The 23,532-nt window shown below is 42.7% G+C and overlaps 1 protein-coding gene across 3 annotated transcripts; it reads right to left on the bottom strand.

Moving 5' to 3' along the window:
* Positions 1–1,039: 1,039 nt before the first annotated feature.
* On the bottom strand, positions 1,040–23,331 carry RANGAP1 (Ran GTPase activating protein 1). 3 transcript variants are annotated; one of them, XM_002197621.7, is made up of 16 exons: positions 23,176–23,331; positions 20,463–20,601; positions 19,156–19,283; positions 18,178–18,237; positions 17,343–17,522; positions 16,362–16,496; positions 15,018–15,176; positions 14,734–14,847; positions 13,157–13,256; positions 12,370–12,454; positions 11,836–11,980; positions 11,243–11,356; positions 10,851–10,953; positions 9,116–9,204; positions 7,188–7,309; positions 1,040–2,158 (listed from the first exon to the last, which is right to left on the bottom strand). In XM_002197621.7, exons 2-16 carry the CDS (start codon positions 20,572–20,574, stop codon positions 2,089–2,091), a joined length of 1,716 nt encoding a protein of 571 aa, XP_002197657.3. In that variant the 5' UTR covers positions 20,575–20,601; positions 23,176–23,331; the 3' UTR covers positions 1,040–2,088. The 3 variants fall into 3 exon arrangements, with proteins under 3 accessions (XP_002197657.3, XP_072779471.1, XP_030118791.3); XM_072923370.1 differs by lacking the exon at positions 23,176–23,331 and adding an exon at positions 22,820–22,838 and having other exon boundaries at positions 1,911–2,158; XM_030262931.4 differs by lacking the exon at positions 23,176–23,331 and adding an exon at positions 21,585–22,599 and having other exon boundaries at positions 1,911–2,158.
* Positions 23,332–23,532: the final 201 nt, after the last annotated feature.

Here is a 23,532-nt window from a genome sequence, read left to right as displayed (position 1 = left end):
CTCACCTGTTTGTGAGCTTTGCACCCACAACCACAGTAACGTTGTAAAAGTTGTAGATTTGCAAAATCACTGAGGGAGGACTCCATACAAAGCCATTGTGCTGAAAGAGCAAGGCACAGACACATTTTGACAAGCCAAGTGTTCTGTTTGCTAGGTAGGCCACATTTAAAAATATCATTTTGCATATTTACCAAGGGCTAGTAGATATAAGCTAATAAGCCTCAAATTCTAAAGAAAAGCAAGTCTGACCACACCAGCTTGGAATCTGGCCAAAGCCCTAAATGTCATGTTGCTCTCATGAGTCTGTAACCATCTGACCTTTAAGAATGCAGGGGCAGTACAAACTCAGTAAGTCCATGGAGCTCTGCCTGACAGATCTGGCCTTTAATTACATTTATTTTCTCACAACCACTGCAAAATTCAAGAACTACTCCATGCAAGTTGATAAGAGATGGAGAAAAAAAATCAGGATTCAAATGGTCACAGCATCAAGTCACAGCATTCCAGAGGGAAATCCAGCAAGATATGGGCTGGCCAAATCTTGGCTGTGCATGAGATCACATCAGAAAGACTTGTGATGGAGTTTTTAGTTCAATCATTCTTAAGGAAAGCTCAGTTTCCTGTGAATTCCAGCCTGGTTTTTTAGCCAATGAGATTAAGTGCTTAAATTTACCTCAGCCTGGGAATGTGGGACAGTAACAAGTTTAGTGTTCACTTCACACTACTTACAGCTGAGTAGAAACCTACTGCTAATAAGTGTTGGCACTGCTTTTCCTATTTAGACTCTGCTAGGAATTTGAAGATGCCTGGAGGGAAACCTGCTCCTCTGCCATGTTCCTGTTTTGGACAGGAGCAGGAGACCATCAAGAAAAGAGATGGGGTGCTGCAGAAACAAATGTGACTTGTTAGCTTTGCTCCCTCTCTCTTTACTGGTGCCTCTCTCCTCACACAAACCAGGCTCCACTCCAGTCCCTTTTTGTGTTCCATTGCAAACTCTGCAATCACATAAAGCTGCAAAACAGGATTCCAAATCCCAGTGTACGTTTTATAAATTATGATAAGGCTGTGGAGTTAATTTTTATTTACATAACATTTCAGGCAACCAACATAAACATTTGTAAGTTGTATGGAGGAATGTCATGGTGGTTCCAAGGCACGTATGGGCATATGGACAACCCTCCAGACAGATTTAGGGGCACCTGCTGCTACTTGTTCAGAGAAAAGCACAACCTTCCTTCTCCATATTTTCACATGTGCTTGGCTCTCAAGCATATGAACAGTGTACACAGGCCCAGTGTTTTGTCAAAGGGAAGAGAAAGGGAGACACGTTCCACTGGCATTTCATGGATTATAATTATTTCCAAACCAAGCCTATTTAATTAGAGTGAGAAGGAAAAGGGCAGGAAGAATAAACAACACAGGCAATGGCAAAAAAAAAAATTTACAATAAAATACGCTCACTCCCTTAAGCAATGGCCACCAGGATCAGCCACACTACACAAATATTCCAAGCCACAGCAGAAGGGGAAGAGTATATTAAAATAAACATCGGCCACACACCGCCTTTGACAACAGACTTGAAAGAAGAACTAAAGGGGATCACACCTCACCCCTCTGAGCCATGAGCAGCAACCCCTTGGCCCAGAGAAGCAGGGCAGTAGCAGCAGCAGAGCTTCCCTCTGGCACAGTGCTAAATGCTATAAGGCAGGAATCAAAGTCCAATAAAATAAAATGCCCAACTGGGTAGATCCAGATAAGAGCTCTTCTGGGCCCTGTGTTAGTCTTGGCACCCTTGCCAATGCAACCAAAATGGAGAACTCTTCAAATCATGCTGAGCTCACAGCAGTTTAGACTTATTTTAGCGTAAGCATCTGCCCTACAGACCAGGGAATCACCAAGAGGAGCAGGAGGACATTTCAACTGGATTTGTTCAAGTTTATGAAAGCAAGAAGGAATGACATTTCCTGCAGGGGAAAAAGAGAAAAGGACAGCATGTCTGAGAGGCTCTGGGATCCTCTCCCACTCTGTGGCTCCAAGTTCTCTGCTGATGACAGTCCTATGGAGAAGGAAGGGCACATCTCTTGTCTCCTACAGCTGGTGGAGGGTCTGTAAGAGCATGTGGCGAGCAAATGAACAGGAGTCAAGAGCACGGTTGGGCCTGTGGAAAGAAGGGAGAGAGAGATTTAAAATACTGAATTTAAGAATGGTTTTGTGTCTGCCTTTGACTAAGCAAATATATACCATTTTCAATGCATTGGATGTGTATGTCCCAAAACCTACAGATTTTGCCCTCAGTTATCTTTTCCAATATGATTCCATCATTGCTGCCCAGATCACTGCTTCCCATTCAGAGCCTGCTGTGGAAAACTCTCTCTCCTTAGAGTCCAAGTCAGGAAGACATTGGCCTAGAATCAGAACATTTATTTCAATAACTATAAACAATCTGCTACTGACTTTTATCTCTGCAGCCCAGTGTCTCATTCTGGGTAGAATGATGGAGGTGGAAAGGCCCTTCCCTCTCTTCCAGCAATGGATTTTTCCCACCAAGTTTCATTGTCTAGAGCCCCAAAACACAGGAGATGATCCTGTGAGCACTCCAATCTTTTCTCACCAAGTCATCTGCTATCTATAATCAGATGGTCACTTTGGTCTCAAGATTTTAAAAGTCTTTAAAAGAAGCAGCATAACCTCCTGTTACTCTTCCCTGAGGTCAAATAACAGCTGACTGGCTTTGCTGGGCTGATGCCCTTTAGGTTTTGCCATTTTTTCTTTTATATGTTCTCTGCACACATGTATTCTTCACACACATATTTGCACCTCTGTAATCTATTGTATAAATGACCTGTTTTCCCAGTACTTTTCCATGGCCTCTCCTTAAGCAGAAAAACAAAAATTCCAGAGCACCAAGCCCCAGGAGGTACAAGACTCCATACTATCTTGGTTCTTCCTCGGAACCAAGGCTGAGAACAACTCTTCAAGATACATTTTCATGGACAAAGTACAACTAGTGCTAAGGGGAGGCTTCAGAGAAGTGGCTTGACTTAAGGGGGAATTGCATCACCACTTGTCTTCCTTATTGGTGTTTCTTATCAACTATGCTAGTTTTCTAAAACCTATAAAATATATTCATATACATGCAGAAAATTCATGTACATTTCTATTTCTGTTTCTGCAGGCTAGTTGTTGGTTCAGCATCACTGAAACTTTTACCAGTCTCAATCCATCCATTAGGGAACTTCCTCCAAAGAGGAATTTTCCACTGTTCTGAGAACAGAAATCATTAATTTTACCTCTCTCCCACCTCACCGCAGCAAAATAACCTTTAACAATTAACATCTGTGAAACCTACTCAATCTGGGGAAAAGGGTGAGCTGAAATAAAGAGTGAAATATCTAGGAAGGTGCAAGGAACTCACCTCCAGGTATATAGCATATGACCAATTGCTGTAGAGGTTGTTTTGTACTTCACTCCATGGCTGCTGCTGTTTAATAGAAGCACACCCTGGAGGAGACCTAACCATTTTATTTCCCCCAAGAGCCATTCAATGCCACATACACAGTGTCACAGAATTACACCTTGGAGTTTATATTCAAAGTGGCTGGGAGACATATTTCAGCCCTCATCTTTGGAAGACCCAGCACTGTTTGCAATGAGGGAGCTGGTTCCATCCACGCAGCTGCCCATTTCTGGAAACAGAGAACCTGGACCACCAATATTGATCATAGACAAGATCCCTCAGCCCCCTCTCCTGACACCAAGCCTCCTGTAACAATAAAATTCTTCTTATTTTCTGTTGAGTAACCTGCCTGCCACTCTATGCTACAGACTGTTGGAAGAGACCAGTGATGTGATGCAATTCAATAGTAAAGAGCAGCATAAAAAACCTCAAGAAATCAACTAAACACAAACTCCATCACCTCCAGCAAGTCTCAAGTGGGCAGGCAGACATCCACATACTTTCAGTATTTCCACCTAAAAAATTATGGAAAAGCGCATGTGGATTCACAGCACCCTCTTGCGTCCAAAAAAGGCTTGACAGCAAGCAGAGCTAGATGGATGCTGTTTACAGTCTGTATCCATAATTGTGTAATTATTATTGAACAGAGAACACTGCCTACAACAACAAATTGTCACAAAAGGAAGGAGCTAAGTGCCTATTCCAGAAGCCTTCTTGCAGTGAAAGACAGGAGAGCTCTGGCCTAGGCAGCTACAAGAACTTTACAGCTCTAAAAGCCCAGAATAGCTAACCACAAACCAAACGGAATAAAAAAAAATACCACAAAAATGCATATTATTTTTCTGCAAGAGAAGGAATCATAGGTTTGACAGAGTGGAATTAGATTTGTTGCAGAAACAGAGGCCAGATGAGTTCTGAGTATTACTAGGTTAACCAGATAGAGGTTCAACTTTAGGATTGCAATTTTACTCTGACTGAATCCCAAGAAGAGACAAGGGATAGAGGTTAGTTGAGAAGTTGTGTGTTCATTTTGGCTGGGATAATTTTCTTCACGGGTTGGGCTGTGTTATGGATTTGTGCTGGAAGCAGGGCTACTGACAAAGGAATGTTTCAGCTACTGCTGAGCAGGGCTCACACAGCATCAAGGCACTTTGTTTCTCACCCCACCCCAGCAGCAAGTAGGCCAGGGGTGCACAAGAAGCCAGAGGGGACACAGCCAGGACAGCTGAGCCCAGCTGTGCAAGGGATATTCCATAGCACACAGCATCATGCTTATCAGATAAAGCAGAAGGAAGGAGTTAGCTGTGATGGAGCCTTCCTGGAGATGGTGGGAGTGATAAATTCATTTATTGTTTTGCATTGCTTACAGATGCAGCTTTTACTTTACCTATTAACCTGTCTTCATGTCAATCCCCAAGTTTGCTCACTTTCAGTCTTCTTTTCCCCATCCCACTGGCTTGAGAGTAAATGGCTGTGTGGGGCTTTGTTAGCAGCTGGGGTGAAACCACAACAGGCTGTTTGAACTGGATTGTGGGGTTCTTGAACAGTTTACATTTACCCAGACACAGGTTTAAGAGCTGTTGTCCTTGTTCCCTTAAGGGAAAGAATTGTAAGAAAGGCCTGTGTTCATATAACAAAGAGACGGCTTGTTTCTAGCGTGGACTTCATTATGCAAGACAAAAGTTTCCCTATAAAATCACATCTTGGAACAAGTTCATAAAGCAGAAAACTTCAGCTCCAAGCATTTCATAGCACACTGGTGGAGGCTTGGCATTACCACTGATATATATGAGAGGAAGAGAGGAAGATCCGCCTTCCACAAGGGAGGCTCTCAGCTCTCACTCAGCTTCTACAGAACCTGTGAACAGTCTCATACCTCCACCAAGAGACTCTCACCTCTTGTTCATGTAGTGAAATGCTGGCTCTGGCTTTAATAGGGTTTGTGTTGATGAATTCATGAACATGAAAATTTTAATCTTTATTTTGTCACATACAGCATCAACTACAGCTTAAGAACATTCATTGGGAAAAGCCTACATGTACAGGAAGAGGGAAGACAATTGTCTTTTCTGAGCAAAATTTGTTAGGACACTTAGCATTAAGAGGCTACTCTGGGCATTGCTACCTGACATAAACAATTAGGACAGTCAAATGCCCTGAACCAAAGTCTTTCTCCTGTATTCTCAGCTTCTAGCAATTTAAATTCCATTTTGAGGGCTGGGGCTCCATCAATAAGCAAGAAAAAGGCAGCAGTGTAGGAAACATCAGAAATTCAGTGATATGGCTGGATACCTTCACATGGCAAGTCCTGGCATTTCTTGCTTAAACCTATAACGATCTTGCTTAAACCTATAATGATAAGTTGGAGGTATATTTGTTCATTTGGTAAAGCACATGGTCACTAGCCTCTAAGTGCCTTAATCTGATCAACACAAAGACAGGAGGCAGCAGGCAAAGTGTTCCACAAGAAGGGCCTCCAGTTAGTATATGCACATGTGTAAACAAGATACTTTATTTTCCAAAACTCACATTGGCATGCATGGTTGGAGTTTATGGACACAAGCCACTGCTATATATCAGTTTTGACAGCTTCAGCCACATCAATAGTCAGAAAAATTCCTTTTTCCCCATCACAACTGTCCAGCTTCCAAGCACAGAAGAACGAAGACAGACTACCAGTATTTGACTGTATTCCTACTGTCCATGTTTCATACTGAACATAACTGATGCCTCCACCTTTCACTAGCAAGGGATCCCAAGCAGCTGCTGCTAACCCATATACCATGAAATTCAGGAAGTCTTAAGCCTCATTCTGGAACCTGCTAAAAGCTGCTCTCACCCTACACAGCACATGGTCCATGCTGAGCCAGCCACCAAGTGCCAAATATATTTCAGGCCTCTGCTTTTTTTGCCCGGTGTGACAATTTTGGACTGCTTCTCCTCTGACTGCTGAACAGTAGTATGCAATCCTATTGCAAGTCTATTTTGTGGGTCTTTTCCCCTAAATCTCATCAATACTGAAGTTGACACTGATTTACTTTAGGAGAGATATGGTTTCCATAGCCATTTAACATTAAAGAAGCAAAAGTGGGGGCAGGGGTTGGTTCTATACCAAGTAATGTTATGGAATGTTACTGAATGTTGTGGACGTAACAACATTCAGTACAAGGAGTCAGTAAAAGCAGCTTCTTCAGTACTTATGCTCCCTATTCAGTTCTCAGAAAAATCACTAACTTTGTTGCTGTCACAGTAGGATGTTCCATTTAAAAACAAATTCAGCCTTTATGTTCTGCAATTTTCCTCTGCTAGTGCTCAGTGTCACACAGCATGACAACTCTGGCAGAGCTCTGCTGACCCTCTTAAGTCTGAAGGATGACTTGGAGGGCATAGTTAGACCCAGTGTACCCACAGTTCATTCATACAATGGCCAAAAACCCAGCAGGTTTCCTTAAGCTCAAAACAGCTCTTTTGTGAAAGGTATTAGCAGTCTCTCCTTCAGAGCCACTTGCTTGTAAAGCCAACTTCCCACTTTCCCCTCTTTAGGATTTTCTTTAAATTCTGAACCTCACATACTGCAGTAAACAAGATAAAATAGAGGCCCATTAAGCTACTAATTCTCAGATTCAGAACAGAACAGTGGGCTTTCACAAAAGCTTACATGCAGCTATTAACCCTCAAACAGTTGTACCAGCTCCCAAAGAGAAGATGGCATGGCAAATACAATACTCACTTTGTAACAAAAGCTGAGAGAACTGGGGCCAGGGATTTAGGGAAGTAATCCTGCTGGACCATATGGTTCAAGGTCATAAGAATACCATAGAGGCTCGGTACAGTTTTGATCTTCTCTTCACTCTGACAAATGGACAAGAAATCAGACATCAGAGAACTGGGATTTGATTTAACCCACTGTAATTCACAGCCAAGGAATTCTCTGCTGAATGAAGTGCTCCCACATACTGCAGGATAGAAAGCTGGTCACTAGATTAAGTACAAGACAAAGGTAGCAAATTCCATCGTCTCCCAGCACCTGAAATAATGTATCAAGAACGTTCTAATACTTATCAACTGACAATACTACTAATTGGGAAAGGGAAGTAGTGAACCTGCAAGTGAAACAGAACCTCTGAGAAGATTTGGCTGTGTCCAAGTGTTCTCCTGAGGAATTTCACCAGACTTCAGTCCATAAAGAATTCAGTTGCCGTAAAAATTTTTGTGTTATTCTGTAGCTCATTTTTGTACCACCTCCAGCTCTTTGACAGGCTCCTTCCAGAACCTGATGCAGCGCTCCCAGAACTGGTCTCACAGTTATGTACAAGCTAAAGCCAAAACATCCCCTTGCTTACATGATGCAGAAGTTATTTCTTACTCCCAATGTAATAATCCCTATGTGTCCCAACTCTTACATTGTTTTCATGTATCTTTCTACTGGCATTTCAACAAAACTCATCATTCTGCAGACAGGACCCAGACCCGTGTTCCTGCCGTATGACCTTGGAGTTCACAGTATAGAGAATATCTGTTGCTCACATGCTTCTAGCTACATAGAATTGAAAATGGAGTATGCACATTAACCACATGTAGGGAACTAGGGATGAATTAGGCACACCACAGATGTGAATCAGCAGGTTGATCCTCCAGGGCTCTATCACCACTTCCTGTCCTGAAAGAATTCTTCAGGAGCGCAGGTTGGTGCTTTGTGCCTCATGTATATTGCTATTTTCCACATGGGCAAGAGGTAGGTGGTAGTCCTCAAAACAGGCATTCTGCAGAACCAAATACCACCTTAGGTTCCATTGACTTTCTGGGAAGTGGGAAGCTCACTCAGTGATGGTCCAGTATGCAGTGAATATAGAAAGAGGCTAAAGTGATTTTTAGGAAATTAAGTCATATGCACACATGTCAACAAGGGTCTGAACACCAAGCTGGAGACTACCAGAAGGACATTCACAAACCTGTTTAATAGCAGGCTGCTCTAACAGATTATGGCTTTCCTGTAGTTTAGAATTGTCTTAGTCCAAGCTTATATTCTCAGCTTCCAGGTCTTGAGGCAGTGAGAAACACTAACTTTTTTAGTACAAGCAGGCAAAGGTGTTTTAAGGCTTTGCAGAGATAATCTCTTCACAGCCACCTCACTGAAACTAGAGCTACTAATTCTGTGAAAATCACAGGCTTCCTACTGACCCTCCATCTTCTCACAGTAAGTTTATTCCTTGCAACTAATTACTTAACACTAGCATTTGGCAAAGCGTCTCCAAAGCATGATGTTGAATGCCATTGATCTGGCATGAGTAGATAATACTCATTTTTTGAGACATGCTCTCAAAAATGCCCTAAAGGACCCCAATAACTAATCATTGACATGGCTTTTATAGTCCAGCAGCAGCATTACTGCCCTACCTGAGCCTCCCTACTTTAAGGGAATGACTGAAAATGCAGAACACATTAGGCAGGAGATTTACATAAAGGCACACATCCTTCATCCTAATGCAACCTTGCAATTTGCAGTTTCTGCTGGACCCAAGACTTCCATTGTCCCTGGGCATCAGGCATGCACAGGCACCCACCCGCTTCCATGGCAACATAATTACCCAAATTCCTGCCAGTCTGGCCTTCAACAGCCTAAACAGGCCATGAATTAACTCTTTGCTGCTTCCTCACCTTAAGTAGTCCCATGTGGGCCAAGAGGTTTGAGATGAATGCATCTGAATTAAATGTGGCAGAACTGAAGGCTTTTTTCATCAAGGCATCTAAAAAGAGATAAGGACATTAGTTTAATCAACACAGAAAAAAGACATTTATGGATTTTAAGATGAAAATGGATCATACAGAAACTCAGCTGTTAAATTTGTTTTGTGATACAGTATCTGTTAAGATTTCATTTGTCTCTGTAGCTATAAGCTCTGAAACATTAAGACAGGTAAAACCCCTTAAGTAAAAAGGAGAAAAACCAAAATTTAAAACATCCAGCAAAACACACAAAGCCCCCATAATTCCCACACCACCAAGCTTCAGATGCAATGCACCCCAGTCCTATGAACCACCAGATGCTCTGCTCAGTGCTTTTGAGTATGCATGCTATGTGTATGCATACAAACATGAGCAGATAAACTAGAGCTCATCAAGACGTAGAGCCTTGACTTCTTAAAGGCCAGCAACAATTCACCTTTCATTTGAAACCACAAAGAATGAGAGAAAACAATGACAAAGTTTGTTCAGTTGTTTTTTGGGCTTCCTCAGGACTAATACTATGCCACAAACAATGGGCAAACCAATGCTTTAACCTCTCGTGTACAAGGTGGCAAGGTAACCCATTTTTTACCTCTGACAATTCTGTTTTCTTAGAACTGGCAGAATTCACTAGAGTGGCTGTAGAACAGTGCCAGACATTAACCAGGGCCCTCACTGTCAGCTGATGACTGCTTTTATGGAAGGAAACTAATTGCCAGGTTCTATCTTTCCTGAAGAAGCAGGAATAAAGATAAATATGTAAACAAACACACTTGGGACATCAGTAATACCCTTTGTTCTATTTTTTACTGGAGACGACTCATAACAGGCATGAGACAAGGTGCTCTAGCTCAGTGAAGTGCCAACTGACTGTTTTTCACTGATTCAACCCATAACCAACTGCAGACAGCTATTGTGTTACTGTTTGTAAAACAAAAGATTCACATGTCTATGAATTCCAAACCACTTCAAGTGGTCTTCACAATAATTGATCAAATTCTTTTGCACAGTAATGATGGGTAGCTCACATGTGGGAGAATTGAACTGCTGGGGGATTTGAAAAAATAAAAGGCAGTGGTCAGATGCCCAGGATTGTTTGGAAATCCCTATTTCCAAGCAAAATCATGAAGGGATATACTAGTAGTCCACACACTAATCAGACCTAACCCAAACTACTACTCCAATATAGTGTGAGAAATGGTCCCTTCTTGGAACATTGGTTTCTGTGTCTTGCACCATGCTGGAAATCTCTGTTTCGTGAAGAAATTAAAGATAAGAGACATCAACTAGGAGGTCTCTCTTTACAATCTCATAACACTACACTAGGGAGGCTACTTCCTGCAAAACACTTTTTAAATAAACAGCCTTGGAAAGGTAACTGACCTTAAAACACAGAACTAGTGGCTATGGACAGCCCAGCATCCAGGAGATGCAGTAAGGGCAGCATGAGGAAACTACAACAGGGACAGGCTTTGGCAGCACAAAATATGCCAAGTTCAGAATGAACCTTCCACTCTACACAACAGCAGGGCACAGCTTGACACTTTGTTACCTGCCAGGGGCAAAAAGGCCCAATGGCCTGGCTCACAGGGGCCTTGTCCACCTTGCAAAGCTGTCTATGGCACTAAACCAGGTCACACCACAATGTGAAGAAAGGGCCAATCACCTGTTGTTTCATGCACTGCTGTTTTCACTGGGGCCTCATCTTTGAAGACTGAGGATATTCTTAGGAGGGTTGCAACTACTTTCTCTACATCAGATGTATCTGTCTGGAAGGGAAAAAATAGAGATCAGTTAACTGCTAGACAGCTATGGAAAGAATTACAGTCTTCAGCTGACTGACATCAGCTTTGCCTTGGCCATATCACAAGGCACAAGCAACACAAAAAATTATTTTATGTAGAAGCTCTGATGCCAGTTTAAGCATTAGCTGCATCATCTGATTCCATAATGTTCTTTGGGATCACTGAAGATGCAAATCTAGATCAAGTTATCAGCTCTGGCAATTAAACAATTTTGAGGGGAAAATCAAGCCCAGACAAACACCAGCTCACCTACCTGCTGAGCTATCAGCACAGAGCACTTTGGTCCTAGTCGCAGCAGTTTCTCTGGTGATGGGAAAGCAAGGAAGGTGGCAACATCCACAGGAGGAGATGGCACAGGAGTTGAAGCCTGAAACAGGTGGAATCCATCTCAAATTTATTCTTGGAAGTAAATAAATTGGTTCAGCAAAAGCAAATGGGACAGGTCAGGGCACAGCTATACCAGGCCAGAATCTGTTCTCTTTGAAAATAGCCTGAAGCTGACCTAAGCCCAGAGCTGAAGTGGTCAGGATATGCTAGCACAAGGGCATGGCACTGCATTGTCCCCACCACTTTCTGAACATGGAAGACTTTTGCTACCCATGTGTTGCTACAACAACTACTCAGCCTTTCCCTCCATGCATGTGTACAACATGCCCACTTCAACAAAACACATTTTTCAACTAATCCATTTTATTTCCTGAATGTTATCTCCCTGGTAAAATAGTGCCAGCCCATGCAGAAATGTGACTGCCTCTCAGCCCTTCAAGTTCAGACTCCACAATCTCATTTCCTCCTTTACTCTTCTCCAGCTGATGAAACCAAAAATCCAGCCAGCAGTAAGCTTACCTGTGAATCAATTATCTTCTTAGGAGTCAGTGACTCCTGTTCTTCCGTTCCCCTCTCCTTCAGCTGTTGCTGTTCCTCCTCCTCTTCCTCCTCCTCATCTTCATCTTCCTCCTCATCATCATCATCCTCTTCTCCTTCATCATCACTAAAGTTAGAATGTTACATATTCCATTAATTACACACCTGGAATTCCTGTACACTGGAACTCAAAACTTGTCAAGAACAAAAGAGCAGCCTCTCCTCAAAGTCCTACTGCAAGAAGCACATCTCACCTACAACATACTAAGAGGACACTCAGACATCACTCACCCAGAGAACAGCAATAAAAGATCAACAAACACAATCAGTTACTTATGCTGAGGTGAGCCCATCAATGAAAACAAGACAAGTTTAATACATATTCTGGGCTGTGCTCCACACTCAGATCAACATCCACCAGCAATGAGAGAGTTATTTTAAAATTAAATAGGCCAATGAAAGCGTTGATGAAATCTGTCGGAAAACTTCTGATTTAAACTCTGGTACCATGCCTACCTCAAAGACCCCAGCACTGATGCCATATTGAAGCCTTCAAGGATCTCGTGGAGCTGCTCACACACCTCTTCTCCCAGACAGTTACCTAGGTTGACAGAGGAAAGTGGACTTGACAGATGAACACAAGTTTGTTCTTGAGGACTCACCTGTATATTGTTGTCAAATCAAAAAAGTTACATGCCATTTCTGCACAAGGCCTTAGAGGCAGCAACACAAACTGCACTTATCAGACAGAATCAAACAGTTGTTAAGCAAATTTCAGTAGCATTACACAATGGTTGGAGATGAAAATCCCCCAACACTTTAGGAGTTTGAGAGACTTCCTATTATTTCTCTAGATATCTCTTGTTCTTACTGATTCTAAAACAAGGACACAACACAGCACCAGCAAAATGCATTGACCCAAGGTATGAACAGCAAAAGCCAATGTACCCACACTCTTCTGCAGAGCTGCACATAAATGTTTTTGTTTACAAGTATGGAGTATCTGAGATAGCACTGATGAATAATTGGAGTTTTATTGAAAAGAGGTATAGCTATCAGCTTAATCTTTGCACCTTAGCAGGTGCACTAAAAAATGCTTACCAATTAACTGAGTTCATGGTTTAAGAAAACTTTCAGGATCTAACCACTTCCCATCCCAAGGTCATGCAAGTTCAGCTACTGAGTACTGTTTTTTATATGCTGACAATTCCAAGAATAGAATATATGGTTCCATTAACATTATTCCTAGTGGTTTCTTATTGGAATCAAACTATACATATTTTGATCTAGCAAACCTACATACCATTGAGATCCAACTTCTCCAACTCTGTCTTATCTTCGATAGCTTCAGCAACAGTCAGAGCAGCATCTCGCTTGATCTCACAGAAAGACAAATTCAGTTCCTAAAAATGCAGAAGGACATTTTGTCTGCAGAACTCCTATTAAGATCTATTGTATCCATAAATTTTATGTCCTCACAAGTGTCCTGGAAAGACTAATTTGAAGAGGCTCCCAGCAAAAAAAAAAATCCATCAAAAATAAAGCCTGACATACTGCTACCTCATATACTTGAAAGGGGAGTTTTGAAACATACTGGTAGGTATGAGCAGCATTATTAAAGGTGGCAATTTTAAAACACCTACAAATCACTGCTCACTTAAAAGGTGGCAGACATTTCAGTCCTTAGCAGTCAGCTGACTCGAGATCTTCACTTATCAAGGGTCTCAAGAGCACTCAAAAACTCACACTCCAGTAAGTCTAACAGAAAAAGGGCAGCTACTGTACTAAACAGACAGCACATTTCCTTTGACACCTCAGTTGCAAGTTAAGGCCTTCAAAAAAAAAAAAAAAAAAAGCCATGAGTGGTACTACTTCTGGCAGATCCAGCCAACAGAGAAACCATGTGGACTAGTAAGAGTCAACTAATTCAATAGCCAGACACCATCCCCCACCATACCACATTATGCTCAATCAATCCCTTCCTGAGAAGGGATTGAATATTAACAGGAGAAGGGAAGCAGTCCTTGAACAGAATGAATCAGCTGCAATTGCTCCATGTTACCTTCCCGTAACCATTTCTACTCTGGGAAAAATCATTTAGCTTCTGTCTGTTCATCTCAATACCCCATTACTTAAGTTTGCTTGGGAGATTCAGACAAGTTCCAGTAGAACCAGCAGAAGCCCAAGCAAGGGATCACATACCACAAAGAACCTACTTCTTTCTATAGGTTCATACACACAAAGAGGTATTAGGTTAATTCCTGTCTTTGATTGCAAGATTAGGAATCATATGCTCAGCATCTATCTCAGGGTAGTTATGACTCATGGCAGGTGTTTCTAAAGATCCCAGTTCGCTTACGTTATTAATTTGACTTCAGCCTATCCAGAATGTTGTCAGATTCCAGTCCTGCAAACACTGATGTAGCAGGCTGTGGTATCACCAAAAAACTAAAAATACTTGGACCCTTGACTGATGCTCTAACAAAGAAAAAGCATCAACTGTATGAGCTATGAAATGCTGAAAAGACAAGCTGCTCATGAAGCCCTCTTTATGTCACTTCCCACTCTTGAAGCTCTGGGAAGTTGCAGGTACTTCCATTATCAGATTTTTGAATAGCACTTACTGAGTTGAGCCAACAGCTGAAAAAACATCAAGCAAAGACTAACCAGATCACTGGTACACCTCCACATAGCACAGCCCTCACTGGATGGTGGAGTGCCATTGACCTATATCACAGCTTGCTGCCTCTCTGGAGTGAGCACAGAGCCTGCACCAAATCCTATCTTAAAGTAATCAGTAGTAGTAGAAGAATGAACAGAACAACATGAAATTGAAAACTTGGCATTTTTAAAAAGAGCTGAACAGCAAGCAGACAATACCTTTAATTTATGAAGCCCTTCTTTAACAGCATCAGCAATAGCAACAGCACCCTTGGAACGGACCAGGCAGTCCCCAAAGTTGATCACTTCAATCTGACGAAGTGCCTTCAGAGTCTGCAGAGAAAGACAGAAATTTGAAAGTGGACATGCAAGTAAGTGAACATTCTGTTACTTCTGAAATGCCATCTTTCCTATTGCAACATGACATGGTCCTACCAACCCTAAGGTGCTAATGCCAACCAGACTTGAGACAAAACCCAAAACAACTGCTTAAAACAACTCACCTCTGCCATCGCCACAGCTCCTTTCTCTGTGAAGGTGTTGTCATTCAAGTTTATAACCTTAAGCAGTGGGTTGATAGCAAAGGCCTGTGCCAGTGCCGTTATGCCAGGATGGTTAATTCCATTCTGTGGCATATGGACCTCTTCCAGAGTCCCAATGATCTGGGAAAGGATGTAGACAAAAAAAGCTTTTAGAAAACATTCAGTTTCAATTCAACTTCAGCTTAAGAGTATACTGCTCCCCTCTTAGGAATTACTTAAAATTGTTTTGAGTTTCAAAACTCCTTTGGTTCTTTTAGAGTGAATTATTTACCATCAATTCTGTCACAAATGTAAGTGAAATCACAGATGCATGGCAAATATCAGATAAATACAAAACCTTGATTCAAAGAGACAAGTATCATAGTCCTATATGCCTGCTCTAAATAACTTAAAACAAGAGTTCTTCGCCTGTGGCTCAAGAACACTGAAATACACCACACAACATCACTTGAATTTTCTAATGAAAATCTACTTTTAGCACTGACCACAGAAACAAGCATGTAAGAAACTCAGTACAAATATTGTTTATGGACTAAACAGCATGTCACATAACACAGTAATTAACCCGATTTTGGTAGTGCCATTCAATTTTGATTCTCCACAAATCACATTGTCATACAAATCTAGTATTTAAGAAGTCTTATTTTTGACATCATTACTGATTAATCCAAATCACATCTAGGCAGTTCTTTACAAAAAAAGTCAACCTGTAACCTGCAATATCAGTCAATATGCATTGTAATTCAGAAGTCACTTCCAGCAACAATTGAAGTATGAAGAGGGAATTAGGTGGCCCAAATCACAGTGAATTGGCTTCTTCCCATAAAAGTGCAAGTGGCCAGTGACAGCTAGAGAAAGCCAGGCAACACTTCAAGCTCTGACTAGATGATCCCTGCAAAAACACTGGGCTGCTTTTGCCAGATGACTGAGCAAAGCAGGACTCAAGAGAAAAAGCTGGGATACCCACCCCAGTGCCGGTCAACAACCACTAGCATAGAGAGAGGAAAAGGAATAGAACTATTAAATTACTCAGGAGATGACTATTTCTCCCTCAGGTAACTACTTTTACATAGTGACTAGCTATGTGTTTGGAAATTTAGGTCACAAAAACATTCAGTCAACAAGTCTAACTCCACTTGTTGAAGACTCCAGTTTCAGCAGCAAGAAACATCATGACTTTAGTGAACAGACCACCAGCTCTTGCCTCCAAGCTGAGGCAAACTCTCCATGCACCATCTTTAACACTACCACTGAATCACACCTTGCTCCAATTTGCTGTCAAAGCAGCTCTGGTTTGGTACTCACCCCAAAGGCTTCAGCCAGGGCAGTGGCACCATCATTCTCCAGGCGATTTCTGCCAGCCACAAATATTTTTAAAGCAAGAGGCTTGCCCTGGGCACTTGATTTCCTGTGACACTCTTTCAGAGCAGCTGCCAATATCTAAAGATAAAACAAGCAGCTTATACTTATATCAGCTTATATACCCCCAGCATATCACTCTACAGGAATCGTAATGTGTTTTGTAGATCCACCTCTTGAGAAATACTTTGGGCATCACTGACAGGTACTTGATTCTACAACAGGGTATACAATAAAACTGGCTCTACCTGCAACACTTGCACAATGGTCTCAGGCAAGAATTGGTAATTTTGCAACACTTAAACACACTGAGCCATCAAGAATATTTTGCTTCTCTTCAGGTAAGCTTATATGGGTAGGAAGTTGACCATGAGCTACCAGTACACCCTTGAAGCAAAGGAATTCTACTAGGCGGCTCTGAGAAAAAGCACTCACACAAGGTCAGATCCTTCTCTACTTAGCCCTGTGAAATACATCCAAGCACAGTGTCCAGGCTCCCACATGGATTTACTGGGGCACGTCCAGCAAAGGGTGCCAAGGACAATTGAAGAACTGGAGAATTTTACTCACAAGGATAATAATGACCCCTGAGATTATTAAGGCTGGAGAAGAAAAGGCTCTGGGGGAGATATTATCCATGTGTAAAAAATAGCCAGAATGACAAGGAGAGACGGTATAAAGAAGGCAGAGTCAGACACAACTGCACACAAAGTGCAAAGAAAACACCATTTTAACACAAATTCCCATTTTTTACTGTGAGGGCTGTTCAACACTGGGATAGACTATTCATAGAGCTTGTGAAGTCTCCAAAGGTTGATGAGACCAAGCTTGAAGAATCCGGTGTACTTCTAGTTGTCTTAAGCAGGGGAGTCGGCAATCACTAAAGATTGCTTCCAACTTCATTCCCAAAAAGGAGATAGCCCTTACCTTCCCACCACCAATGCCCATGCCACAGTTATTGAGCTTGAGTTCCTGCAGAGTGTAGCATGCAGGGCTCTTCAGCAGAGCCTCAAAGCCACGCACACCATCTGGCCCAAAGGCATTGTCACTCAGGTCCAGCTCCACCAGCTGAGCACCAGCAGCGATGAGTGCATCCCCCAAAGAGATCTGTAAGGAAACAGATGGCAGTGGGAGGGAGGGAATGGATTAACTTTTAGTGACAGCGTCACTGCAGTGGCTAGGTATGACAGTGATGCTGCAAAAAAAAATTTCCACTTTGAAGACATTCTGCAAAGCTGCATGGGGAAATAACTTTTACTGCTAAATCCAGAGAGGAAGTTGCACAAATTAAGTTAAAGATAACCATAAAGCAGTTACCAAGACACTATCCTATCCCTTTAGGTCAAATATTTTTCAAAGTGAATTTCTTGCTCCACACTGCTGAAAGAAATACTGTTTTCATCAATGCTGAGTTTATGTTGTGGCTTCACAGGACTCAAGAAGATGAGGAGCTCTGTAATGGTCTTAGAAAACATATCTATATGATTTATTTAGAAAGTTTAGATTTCACTCTATCTGCTGGGTCATGAAGATAGCTTTTCCCAAGGAAAAGCTCCTTCACCAGCATGGATTCATATTTAAACTTTGACTCCTCTCCATCTCATACAGGAAGAGCAGAAGAGAACCACTCACCTATTCTAAGACATTTAGTGCTAACAGCACAGAGAAGGATCAGCTCTGTACCAAAATACAGACTCCCACAAAAAGCATGACAGGTAAGAAGTTATACTAGTCAGAAGTCTAAGATCTAGTTTTTACTTACCAAAGCAGGAGGGATCTCAGACCTGAGCCTGCCTGTGAACATGTCACTCCAATGACACCTCTAAAATAAGAAGCATACAGATAAAACCCACTAAAATATTTAGGTCAACTCAGCTGTAATAAACATTTACACATACAAGATTCTTTACATCACTGGAGACAGCTTAATGCTATCTCCCCTTGGGTTGTCATTTGATTGTACTAAAGAGCTGCAAGAATCAGTGTTACAATCACTTCACCTGCAAGGACAAAGTAACTTAAACTTAAATTCACACTATAAACATTATACAAAAAATTCTTGTTTGTGTTCAAGCTGGAATTATTTTCTGCTGAGAAAATTGCCATTGAAAAAACAACCAGGAAACAGAATACATTAGCAATGCAGATTTTACTAAGGTATGAAGTGCAACAACCTGAACTTACTCGAAAAGCCACACTTGAGTGATTAATGTGTATCAATCAGTACCACTCTCCTTCAAGAGACAGTGTAGTGCCTAAAGTAGCCCAGCATCCCCCTAACATTAGGCTAGAGCAATAGTAGGAAAACATAGCTCAAGCAAAGATGAACCTCCTGTTACATTTCCTTCATTATTTCCTCCCTACTGAGACATTCTCTGAAGATTCACTCTCCAGAAGATTCAACTCAGTTTTTCAGAGAACTTAATTTGAACTTAGTATTTTGTTGCCATGGCTTTGTTTACAGATGCTGGTTTCAGTAAAGGCTCTTCCTCACACAGCTTCCCAGCTTTAAGACTGGAAGCCTTCTAAACAGGAAGTTAGGAATGCAGAAGGTATTCCCATTATCCTAAAATGTCCAAGGTATGCTGTATTTTCCTAAGATTGCTCTTCCTCCTGGAAGAGCCACCAAGCAAACTTCAGGGGTAACTCAAGGCAGGTTTCTGCAGGAGGAGCCTAGAGAGGCCTTCAGTATTTCCACATTATTTCTCCCCCTTGACTACCCCACAGTTAATAATCTCACCTTGAGCTCACTTTTCTTCTCCAAGGCTTTGGCAATAACCTTTGCTGCCTCCACACCCACTGTGTTGCCTTCCAGGCGCAAGGCTTCCAGGCCATCAAATTCGGCAATTTGCTTGATCACTTCTTCAGCTGCAAGAAGCAGATAATCTAGTTGGTCTTTTAACCATTGCCTTGGTTACCACAGTAACCCTGAGATCCAGTAAAAATTGTTCAACCTCTAGCAAAAACAGCTAGAACAACACCTGAAATAGCAATGGGAACAGAGCTGAAGTGTCAGGTCACCAGAAAGAACACACTCCATTCCCTACCCTGCCTTCATAATTCTATTGTTCTATTCTTATAGCCATCCTCCTATTTGTAAAAGTAGATTTCTTTATTTCCCAAATAAAATTATTCTGCCATTCAGCACATGCTTTAAAAGCTAGAGTGCGAGTCCCTGGACTGGTGCAGAGACTAAGTTAAAAGCTGATGGGCATTAGTGTCACATCAACAGGAAGAAGTTCTCCCTGACTGACAAGTAATATCAGTTTAGCAAACATGTCAGGGTGGAACAATTTAGCTCTGAAGTAATCCTATGCAAGGCAAAGAAGCAAGCTGCAGTCTCTCCTTCCAATGGTCACTTGCTGTTGTTCCGAAGCGCCAAGGCCTTGCCCCATAGTTAGTGCCTTTGAACTACTAAACCAATCTATAGAAAAGCTCCACCTTTGGAATTAGCAAAAAAAAAAGCACTATATAGTATATTTACTATATATATTATTTGCTATATACTATAACAAATAACCTCTCTGAAAAACATGCTGTTTTTCTTGGTGTGGCAGAAATGTTGATCTAATACATACATTTTCTCCAGATATTTACATTAGCAGCCACTGTAAGACTTATTGTGAAACACACATACAGCAATAAGAACAGAAAGTGAACTACTGCAGCAGGCTAACCTATCAGCCCATTCCTCTGCACACATCTTGTTCCAAGAGCTGTGATATACTTGTTTACTCTTGTTAAAAGAAACACTGACTTCTAATGTCCAGTAACTGTCAAAAGCACTTAGAGAGAACACCAAGAATACAACTGCAAACCAGGCACCCAGACCCCAGTTACAGCAGTTGCAGCACTGCCAAGGCACCAGGTCAAAGCAGGGTACCAGAAGGGCAGGAAACATCCCTATCAGAAGCACTTGTAGCTGACAGACCCCTGTATGGCAGATATGTTACGATAACTTGTCCATGTGGGATTCGCAGAAAGTTTACCACAAGATTTTACAATTTCAGGAGGATGCTTCCAAAGCACAAGGGTATTTTCTCTTACCATCCTCAGCTGTGTTGAGTTTAAGGCTCTGGCCTTTGAAGCTCAACTGTCCACCACCCACTTTGGTTTTGGCAAGTGACTCTGCAAGCTTAGTGATGTCTTCTGATGCCATTTTCCCAGTTTTTCCAAAAGTTAAGAACTGTCAATTAAAAGAAATAGTCATCATAAAAACTCTCTAACTACAATACATAATCAATACAAACAACCATATTTATCTGAACACTAATTTGGTTTTTGTTAGTCAGATATCTAATTGAGTTTTCAATGTCATAGCTACTTTTCCCCAGAGCTCAATTAAGACAGCTAAGCTAGCTTAATACTCCAAAGCCAGCCAGTCAGATGGTGCTGATTCTTCCCACACTGACAATATACTTCATAAATAAACAGTAGATAAAACTATGGATTAAGGCCACATTAAGACATTACTCTTTGTACAAGATTAACAATTACAATGCAATATCCCTCTTGTTTCAAGTTCCATCCTTTAATTACATGTGCTGCATGCTTCCCCTGCTCTCCAAAGGAAGCTAGAATGAACACAGTTGCTTTTCCTTTTCAGTGATATTCCCAGAAGTGCCCTTGTCAGCACAGTTCCAGAACCATCGAGTTGCTGAAAACACTGTGTGTGCTGCATACAAAACTCTCTCAGCTTCCTAGGTGCTCTCTCCTTTCAGATGTTCCACACAAATTCATCACACGTTAAACAGGATGATCTTACACTTAAAATAAATTAATGAGCATCTAGCCTTGAGGCACAAGTTTGAAGTTAGCCATGCCTGGTAGCATCTGCATAGCATTATTTAATGAATATTAATCACTGGCTGAAGGAACTGCCCTCCATCCATTGAGCACGATAAATAGAGTACATTTCTTATCCCACTGTCTCTGCTAAGATAAAAGGCCACACACAACTAATGCTTAGAAACCCCACACTTAGACTTTAGACGTCAAAAGGGATGAAGTTCCATCCCTACAACAGAAAACTGGTTCCCTTCCATTCCTGTCTGATTAGAAGTGACCCCACACTCTTGTAGCTGCTTGAGGTCAACAGTGCTGGTTTTAAAATATTCTCTATAGGAAAACTGTATATTTTCCTCCACATACTTTACTCCTGATACCCACCTGTGAAGCCTCCAGCTTCTCAAGAGTATGACTTCTTTTCAGGGGTCTTTAATTTTAATATCACTTTTGGAAACAGGGGGTGAAAATATCCAAGGCTGAAGAACATAATTTTTCTAGGATGACTATCCTCTCAAGTAGGCTGCCAATAGAAAGAAACTGATGCCTACTGGGGCTACCTGAACAGAGGCTAGACAGAGTTAAAGGAATAAAGTAGGTGTTTCTTAAAAGGCCTTCAAAAGATAAACCTTGGGCAGTACAAAAGACCAGCCATGACTCCACCCAAGATGGACACCTGATCACGAGGTTTCATATTTTATAAGTTTTTGTCCATTTACATATTGGGGTTAATTGTCCAATTACAGCTTCAGGTTATGAAGTCCCATCCTCCCAGATGGCTCTCCTCAATTTGCTCTTGTTCACACTTTTTGGGCCTGAAGCTACAATGGTGTCCTTGGTGCTCAGGCTGGAAAAGGATTGTTTTGTCTACCTGGCCTGTGTAGAGAACTTGCTAACACTTTATATGAAGTTCAGAGTTACACAGTAAGGCAGTACAGAACCTGAAAAACATGAAAGCTAAAACTTCAGGCATCAAACCCACATAGCTTACTCCAGTCCTACTAGACACCCAGATACCAAACTCATGGACACGCCCAGCCTCTGCCAATCCAACACTGAGAGGAAAGAGGACATCCTCCAGACTATGAAGGCTTTACCAGACAGGAACATAAGTTAATATCTGCAGAAGTTGCCCTGTCCACCTAGTTCAATTAACAACTTTACTCTTAAAACTAAGTTCTAATCTATCATGATCTTCCTTACAGATGATCACATCCTCCTGGCTTCTCTTTCCCTTGAATCTCCTTTGTTGTTCTTCACCTTACACATAGACTACCTCCTAATCTCAACATACAGATCCTGAAGCATGTTTTATAGCACATGTCACCCACACCCAACTGTCAACCTACCAGAGGTCTCTTTGCTGTTAATTCTTACGCTGAAAAAGCTTTTGGGGTTTAATTAAAAAAAAAAAAAAAAAAAAAAAAAAAAAAAGAAAGAAAGAAGAGGTAGTCCGTTTGGCAAAAACAACCAAGATCTGGAAATGCCTAAAGGCCTAAAGACAGGTTTCCTTTTCACGTAAGGGATGTATGAAACTTTACGTTCCCCGATGATCAAAAAAGTTAGTTCAGACGAATACTTTAATTACAACACTTCATCTACCCCAACAACCAACGCACCAGCTACACGCCGCTCACCCGGCAGCGCGGGGCGACAGCCCGAGGTGCCCGCTCTGCCGGCCGCTGACAGCCCCAGCGCCGCCCTTCCCCCGCGGGAGCTGCCGAGCGCAGGCCGAGCGCCCCCCCCCGCCCCCCCGGCCGGACTGCCCCTCGCCGGGACCGGAGCGTGTGGGGGGACCCGCGGCCGGACACGCGTGACGCGAGCGGGGGCCCCCGCCTGTGCGTGGGAGGGGCGCGCGTGGGAGCGCCCCCCGCAGGCGGGGCCCAGGGGCGCGTCAGCCCGCGGGATCGCCTCCCCGCACGCACGGCCCCCTCCGCCGGCCGCTAACGGCGGCGGCTGCCGCCTCTCCCCTCACCTCCTCGGGGATTCCGCCACCGGGGAAGGCGCGGGAGCCTCACGCCGCTGCCGCCGCGCCGGGGCCGCTGGGTGAGGGGCGGGCGGGGGAGGCGGAGGATTTGAACGCCGGCAGTTCTGCTCCCCGCCCCGGGATTGGCTGCTGCGTCGCGACGTCAAGGGGCGCGCTCCGCTGCCGCACTGCAGCCGGCGCCGCCAGGCTGCGGGGCGTGCGCGGCGGCGGCCGCGGGGCGTGCCGGGGGCTGTAGTCCCGTTCCTGCTCTGGGCTGGGCGGGGCTGTTCCCGGCACGCTCACAACCCCCACTGGCGGAAGTGTCGCTGGGGAAGCTCCCGCGAGCCCGCAGGTGGGACACGAGGA

This window comes from Taeniopygia guttata, chromosome 1A, assembly GCF_048771995.1.
Source record: "Taeniopygia guttata chromosome 1A, bTaeGut7.mat, whole genome shotgun sequence".
Classification (NCBI taxonomy): Eukaryota; Metazoa; Chordata; class Aves; order Passeriformes; family Estrildidae; genus Taeniopygia; species Taeniopygia guttata.
The sequence above is the reverse complement of the archived record's forward strand: the minus strand, read 5'-3'. Positions and strand labels throughout refer to the sequence as shown.

Bases quoted from the DNA above. Each gene is read 5' to 3' on its own strand.
- RANGAP1 (XM_002197621.7), bottom strand. From the start codon at position 20,574: ATGGCATCAGAAGACATCACTAAGCTTGCAGAGTCACTTGCCAAAACC. The intron at 15,177-16,361 runs GTGAGTACCAAA...ATCCTTTCCCAG, and splicing joins CCCTGGCTGAAGCCTTTGGG to ATCATTGGGACTCTGGAAGA. The intron at 11,357-11,835 runs GTAAGCTTACTG...CACCTGTTTCAG, and splicing joins AGAAGATAATTGATTCACAG to GCTTCAACTCCTGTGCCATC.